The following is a 7428-nucleotide window of genomic DNA, read 5'->3' as shown; positions in this document are numbered from 1 at the left end:
TAAAAATATATAAAATAACACACTTATATACATAAATATATGATAAATAAATCAATAATTAATTTTTAATATATAAAAAACTTTTTCCCACTTTTTTTCCCCTTACAAAGTATATAGTAATCTTATGATACTGCAAGCCTTTTAGAGGAGCCAATAACAAGTAAACTTTATAGAGGAATGCTAGGGACCAGTAATTTTGGTGTTTTGTAATTATCAATTGGCCATTAATAGTATTTTTAATAGTGTGAGATTACATCTAATGGTGGAAAATCACTCATTTTTATTTTGATGGTTAAGTGCTGACCAAAAAACACAAAAATTGCTGCCCCTAGACTTTTCCAACTTTATACTTGTTGTCTTTTTGTCCGCCGATAGCTACCATTCTTGTTAATTTATACTGTTCATCATCTTAATTATTAGAGTAGAAAAACTTACGATCATACACATTTAAAGTCATTTTTGGTGCTTGTTTGTTATTTGATAATGAACTTTTGTTGATCTTTTGCATATATTACTGTTTCTTTTAAAAAAGGAATTTTGACATGGCATTTCCTTTTCATATGCAACCTTGAACCTTCCATGAAAGTTCAATACCGAATAATTATTTCATTAGGGTATAAGATTCATTTTTTCTAGAAGAAGAATCAAAGAGGTCAAATTCCATATGAATAACTGCATGCATGAAATAATGTTTAGGCTAGACTCAGTTATTGAAGCAATGCTTCACGATCCTTGACACTTTCCCTATTGAAAGGAGACACATGCCAATATATATATAAAAAAACCCAATAGAGTAATTAAACATCAAAATTATTAAGTCACAAAAAAAAAACATCAAAATTATTAGCATCTATTTGTTGCACGAAATTAGTCAACTAAATTATTCGGTTTTTTTTTTGTTTCTTTTGGTCAGTGACTAAATTTTTCGGTTTAGTTGGTTAGATTGAAATTGTTATCTTCGAATTTCTAAAATTGTTTAGCTACAACTTTTTTTTTCTTAATCACTAGACAATAATTTTAATTTTGGGCCAGATTATCTTGTGCATTATTCTTAATTGGGCTAATCTTCAGTGGAAAATTTTGGGCCTTATTTTGGGCCTTGGGATTTTTGGCCTCATATCACTTTCAGTCCAAAAAAAAAGACTCCCATGCCTATCAATGGAGTTGAGATGATGAGGATGGGGATCATGTCAGTCATGATTCACGGAGATTCTTCTAAACCGGTGAAGTAAGAATCAGCAGCAAAGCAAGTAAACCCTAATTTCCTTTTGTGATCATGCATCTCAGAAAATAGAACAAATTAAATTGCGACTCGAAGTTTCTCAGCTCATTTCTACTTGAGTTCCAAACAGGGGTACGCTCTTTGCTTTAGCTGGTTATTTCAAAGTTTTTTACATGCATTGGGTAATGATTTTTCTGGAGACATGTTAATGATCATAGTAGTGGTTTTGTTCTAGTGATGGATCCTCACAAAGAGAGAATTAAGACTGGATGCCACAAAATCCTGGACGGAATAAACTCAATGTCTTTGGTGAATTTAGATGACCAGCAAGTCCATTCCTTGGTAATGATGAGAGAAATTGCACGCGGTGTTGTTGATGATCAAAATAGGAAGGTAAATAAGATGGTCAGATAGCTGCAGAAAGTTTTATGCATACCTTTTCCCTTGCTATGTCCATGATGAGTGATGACAATGCAAATGCACTTGATTGTGGTGTTGTTGCAGGTGACTAGGAATGATGTGATTCGTGCCTTGCGCCGCAGCATCTTGAAAATGGTTTGAACTACTTCTTTGCATAGATGGATTCATTATGGATATTGTCTAGATGAATGTTTTATGTTTGTCTCGATTGACTTGACACAGGTGTGTGCATCGAGGGATATCATTCGATTATTGAGTAGGATGTCTTACGAAGGCTTGGATGACCAACAGATGAATTTAGTGTTGAGAATGAAAGAAATTGCTCATCGGATTATTGATAAACAGCCTAGAGTTGCAATAACCAGGCCTAATTTACTTGTAGAACAAGTAAGGGGTTTATACTGCTTATCTTATAGTAACTTTGAAATGTATTCTCCCCAAGTTGGCTAGGTTTAAGGTACATGATCAGTTTTACAGGTTGCACTTTTGGATGAAGGGATGAGAGATAGTCCTGTTGTTGAGTCGAGTAAGATCGGGGATGCTCTGATTGATGGGGATCAAAGCATGAGTAATGATGATGATATGTTAGATGTGGAACATGTTTTAAGATTTGAAAATGGGATGAATGTTGCACAGGAGTCTCTATCGCCATCATGCTTCCAGCAATTTCTTCTGTGGCCTCCTGACGATTGCATCACTTTAGAATGGGTTCAAGATATGATGTCCACATTTGAGCACGTTTCACAGAAGGTGTTGCCATCTGCATTTTGTAATATTGTGCCAACCATTTTGGTGGATAAGTTGACAGATGCTGCTTCCAGTATTTTATGTGAGGAACCAAATTGTGTGGAGGTTGACTGTGAAGGAGAAGATTCAAGGGTCATCGTAGTAGGCGATATACATGGGCAGTTTCATGATTTATTGTCTCTTTTCAAGCATGCAGGAGTGCCCTCGGAGAGCCAATTTTATGTTTTCAATGGGAATTATGTAGGTAAAGGAGCTTGGGGCATTGAAGTACTTTTGGTCTTGCTAGCTTGGAAGGTATGGTTATCACTGTGAAATTGCATAAATGTTGATGTCCCTGAATGCCAATAATTATAGTAATGATACAAACAAAACTAACTAAATTGTACGAAATAGAAATATGTTATAGATCTAGAAACCATACTAGTATTATATAACTTCAGAGTATTTATTAGTATGTAAAGTATGTCATTACATATTCAGGTGTTGATGCCTCACAGAATATATCTGCTCTGTGGAAATCATGAATCAAGATATTACACTGGAAGGTATGGTTTTGAGAACGAAGTATGGACCAAATATGGTAAACAAGGAGAATATGTATACAACAAATTTTTGGAGTGCTTCAAGGTGCTTCCGTTAGCTTCAGTTATAGCAAACTGTGTTTATACTACTCATGGAGGGTTTTTCCGTAGCAAACATTCTGCTCCTTCACGAAAGCCAAAACATAGGAAGACACAAAGGGTGGATCTTGGTTCTTTGGCTGAGTTATCTGAAGTTAAAAGAGCTCGTATTGGTTCCCCTTATGAAGGTCCTAATATATTATTGACTGACATCCTCTGGTCAAAACCATCTAAAAGGAATGGTCTAAGGGAGAATGCAGGTCGAAAGTATGGTTTATGGTGGGGTCCTGATTGCACTGAGGCTTTCTTAAAACGACACAATTTAAAGGTATTATTTAAAAATTATAATGTTGCAAACTTATATTTATGTTTTAATTGGTGTATAAAGGTTAAGCATAACTTGTTCGCGAAAGTTGAAAATTTTCTGTTAAAAGTTGCGGTTCATAACTCATTATTCTAGATGGGTTGGTGTTTAGATGTCTATGGAAGAATGACACAAGTTAGTAACTATTATTTGACTGATTAATCCAACTTGGTTTTAAAATGGCCTAATTCTGTAGTTCATAATTTACTTGATTTAGTTTCACTTCATTTATTTTCCTTAACTTGAAAATCTGTTGCTGCTAATACTTTGTGGTGTCCAATTCTTGCTCCACAGCTGATCATCAGATCACATGAAGGGCCTGATGCAAGGGCTGGTCAGGATGATTTTGGGAACATGATGATTGGATATAGCTTGGATCACGATGTAGAATCAGGAAAGCTATATACACTTTTTAGTGCTCCAGACTACCCACAGGTTCATATGTGTATATGTAACTAGCACTTTTCTGTTTATACTATTGTTTGTTTGTTTTTTTTTTTTTTTTATATTTTCCTGGAAATTTAGTATGTTGGAATGCATGTCTTCAAGCTCCATAACCTTGAAATGATGGAAAATTCAGTCAAAATCTGTCTGCATTTTATTAGCTAGTAGCAGCTCTGCAAATGGAAATTATTACAGAGAGGTGTTTTATGATTTGAAACAAAACAGCATCACGCTCTTATTGTGTTTGACTAATAAAACATAACTTTCTACAAGGAATTGGGAATTTGAGATCTGCAGCATCTGAAGTAGCATATCTCTTGAAAGGTCTTCTATGTTGCAGTTTGGTCAAAAGAGATATAATAATGAAGGAGCATATGCAATATTGCAGTCTCCAGATTTTGCAAGTCCTTCCTTTTTCTCATTCAAAGCTGCAGAAAGACCAACGGTAATCAGTTCTTATCTAGTAAACATTCAGAGCTTAAACAGCATATTCTCTTACACCGTAGGGGATCAAATGCAAGCTGAGGGTAACCCACAATGGTCGGAAAATAAGATTTGTATTGAAGTTGGGAGAAGACTTAAAAATGTTATCTAATAATTTATTTGGAAACTTGTAGGTATAAAAATATTTTCTTTATGCAAGAGTTTCGTGCTTAAAAAAGTTTCTTTGCATCATTGACAATGGTGATTAAGAATGGATTAGCTAAAGGGTGACCTAGGGGTATTTTGTTCAAGAGAATAAAAGTAGCATTCAATGAATAGAAAACTTCAAATGTTTTCATTAAATTTACCTTTTCCTATTAAACTTTCTACTTGACTACTTGTAACATGCTTAACAAGTACCCTTAGCAAGGCCCAAATAAAAATTACTGAAGTGATGTACCTAAAAGACAAAAGGAAATTATTGAATTGGTTTTATCGACTGTTGTTAAGTGCGTCTGTCTTTTGTGATACTTGCTTCCCAGGTGGATCCTTATGTTGATTCTGATGCTGATGAGATGGACTTGCGTGCGCCAAGTTCTTCCCAAATAGTATGTGAGCAAATAACTTTTCCAATAAGTTCTCCTCAGCTTTCTCTTTACGTGATAAACAAAGAATTACTGAAGTATATTTGTCTGTAATAATAGCATTGGAAATTCTAATAGAATTAGATAGTATTGTGCTGCTTTTTGACTTAGAGCTGTATTTATAATTTCTTCTTTTTGCATGTTTTAAGACAAAATGCCCAGAACATGATTTTCCTCTTTGCCATCATGCTATATTGGCTACTAAATATTGGAAACGCAGGCCTCAACCTCTGCCTTCTGTGCTTCTCAAAGACCATATCCAGGTGGCTCGAGACCCATTTTTGATTTTAGTTTGTTGGGCATACACAATGGACCATCTTGGAGCGTTGAGCTTGGAGATGGTTTAGGTGGCACTCAAGTTATGCAGGTTCCGAGGGCCCCCGTGGTGGAAGGCTTGCCGCTTCCTCCCAATATACAGGTACATTTATCACTCAACTCTGGGCATCTTTGTTAATATGCTAATCCTTACCCGAAGGTTTGGTCTACAGGAGCCGCACCGGTCTGCGTACAAGTATTTGTTCGAGCTGGTTGGTGCATTGAAACATGTGGTTGTAACAAGGGTAAGAATTATGGCTCATGGCTGGTTTGTTGTTTCACGTGTTCTCCTTTTTAGAAATCAAGCTGGTTTTCTCAATTTCAGGAGACTGAGAACAGAGCCCGTGTGTCAGCATTGAGAAGCAGAGCCAAGAAACGAAAGGGAAGGAAGAGTAATAGTTGATAGGTGAGTTTTAGAAAGCGCCCCTCCAGAAGAGGCGTCCCACGTGCGGTTTGCCTTTTGGTTTCGTGGTTGCAGTTGGACACGTGGTGATGCGTGACAGGCCCGCGTAACAAGGAGAAAGATGAAACCTGTAATAGGGAAGTTTTCATTTTTCGTTAGTTATATTTTCGGCTCTTCTGTTTTGTGGGTCAGGCATTCAATTTTGAGTTTAATTTTGATGCACTCACAGGGTCACAGTCGTGCATTACATCTGTTTTTTTTTTGGATGAAGATTTACACAATCAATATAAAAGATAAATATTTTTATTGATGTGGTGTTGGTCTGTCAAAATTAAAGTCTTAATTTTTTGCCATGAAAGACGGGCTGTTCAGCTGGGGCTTGCGATTTTTTTTTGGCTTAAACCTCTTGAGAGATATTAGCAATGGGTCTAATATGAGAAATATTAAATTTTTTTTAGCTGGCATGTAATTAGTTTCTTGAATAATGATGTGAGATTTTTAAAGAAAAAATGTGAACAAGACCCAAAAATATGTGAAAGAAAGGGACCTAATCTAATAGGTGGGTTGGGTTCCATAGTGGCTGGGCTTGTTTTTTGTGTTTGTTTAGTGGTCCAATTATTGAAGTAATAATAATAACCATCAGAAGACATGATTAATATCAATGAAGAATGGCTTCTTGTTGGGAATTTTAATGAAATTGCTAGCCCAGATGAAAAGAAGGGAGGAGCAAGGGTGGATATTAATGCTTGTAGGAAATTTGATGGCTGGATTAGAAGTTGTGGCCTAATTGACTTAGGTTACGTTGGCTCAAAATTCACTTGGAAAGGACCCCAATGGGAAGGCTTAGAGAGAGTTTTCAAACGGTTGGATAGAGCTTTATCAAATGTAGCCTGGAGGGTTAAATTTCTAGACGCAAAAGTAGATATCTTAGCAAGATCAAATTCAGACTACCATCCTTTACTCATCACCCCGGAACCCCCACAAATACAGTTGAGAGAAAACTTTTTAGGTATGAGGCGATGTGGAATATGCACCGAGATTTTGAGGAATTTCTTAAGTTGAATTGGAAGAAGCAAGACAGTCTCAGTTATGCCCTTTTTAGAGATGGTGAAGGGTCTGAAAACAAGGAAGCTGCTCAATAGGTTGGCCGGAATTCAAAGAGCACCAAGCTATGGAAACAACCCGTTTTTACAGGATCTCGAAAAACAACTCAATAAGATTGTCTACTAAATAATATTGGAAATGCAGGCCTTAACAACCGCTGCATTCTGTGCGCATTTTTGTTAATATGCTAATCCTTACTCGAAGGTTTGTTCTACAGGAGCCGCACGGGTCTGCATACAAGTATTTGTTCGAGCTGGTTGGTGCATTGAAACGTGGTTGTAACAAGGGTAAGAATTATGGCTCATGGCTGCTTTGTTGTTTCACGTGTTCTCTCCTTTATAGAAACCAAGCTGGTTTTCTCAATTTCAGGAGACTGAGAACAGGGCCCGTGTGTCAGCATTGAGAAGCAGAACCAAGAAACGAAAGGGTAGGAAGAGTAATAGTTGATAGGGACACAGAGACACTTGCATGTGACAAAAGATGTTCGTTACCTTTGATTAAATAACCCCTGTGACTGTAAGAGCTTTCTTTGCTTGTGTCCCTTCTGTAAATATTTTCTTTTCTTTTCTTCTTGCCAGTTCTTTTAATATTAGCTTTGCTGTCAAGAATAAACGGACACACAAGTTTTGTTGTCAAAATATTTTGATGCATACGAGACTAACAACCACTAATAAAAACTAATATGACTATTGACTGCACACTAATTACTACTATCACACAAA

General features: G+C 36.3%; 1 protein-coding gene across 9 annotated transcripts; it reads left to right on the top strand.

Moving 5' to 3' along the window:
- LOC107613331 (serine/threonine-protein phosphatase 7) lies at positions 1172–7226 on the top strand. Of its 9 annotated transcripts, none has more exons than XR_002351734.1 (12): positions 1172–1354; positions 1458–1615; positions 1727–1777; positions 1865–2029; positions 2120–2683; positions 2870–3337; positions 3668–3808; positions 4158–4262; positions 4783–4848; positions 5034–5302; positions 5373–5444; positions 5525–6084. XR_002351734.1 is itself a non-coding variant. In XM_016315283.2 (12 exons), exons 2-12 carry the CDS (start codon positions 1460–1462, stop codon positions 7151–7153), a joined length of 2064 nt encoding a protein of 687 aa, XP_016170769.1. In that variant the 5' UTR covers positions 1172–1354; positions 1458–1459; the 3' UTR covers positions 7154–7226. The 9 variants fall into 9 exon arrangements, 8 of the variants coding, with proteins under 8 accessions (XP_016170769.1, XP_020964161.1, XP_016170768.1 ...); XM_016315283.2 differs by lacking the exon at positions 5525–6084 and adding an exon at positions 7076–7226 and having other exon boundaries at positions 5105–5302; XM_021108502.1 differs by lacking the exon at positions 5525–6084 and adding an exon at positions 7049–7226 and having other exon boundaries at positions 5105–5302.

The sequence above is a fragment of the Arachis ipaensis genome, chromosome B08 (assembly GCF_000816755.2).
Source record: "Arachis ipaensis cultivar K30076 chromosome B08, Araip1.1, whole genome shotgun sequence".
Classification (NCBI taxonomy): domain Eukaryota; kingdom Viridiplantae; phylum Streptophyta; class Magnoliopsida; order Fabales; family Fabaceae; genus Arachis; species Arachis ipaensis.
The sequence above is the reverse complement of the archived record's forward strand: the minus strand, read 5'-3'. Positions and strand labels throughout refer to the sequence as shown.

What these genes read in the sequence shown, in the direction of transcription:
- LOC107613331 (XM_021108502.1), top strand. Translation starts at nt 1,460, where the DNA reads ATGGATCCTCACAAAGAGAGAATTAAGACTGGATGCCACAAAATCCTG. An exon ending in TAAAACGACACAATTTAAAG is followed by an intron (nt 3,338 to 3,667) that starts GTATTATTTAAA and finishes CTTGCTCCACAG; the next exon opens with CTGATCATCAGATCACATGA. An exon ending in GTGCTCCAGACTACCCACAG is followed by an intron (nt 3,809 to 4,157) that starts GTTCATATGTGT and finishes TCTATGTTGCAG; the next exon opens with TTTGGTCAAAAGAGATATAA.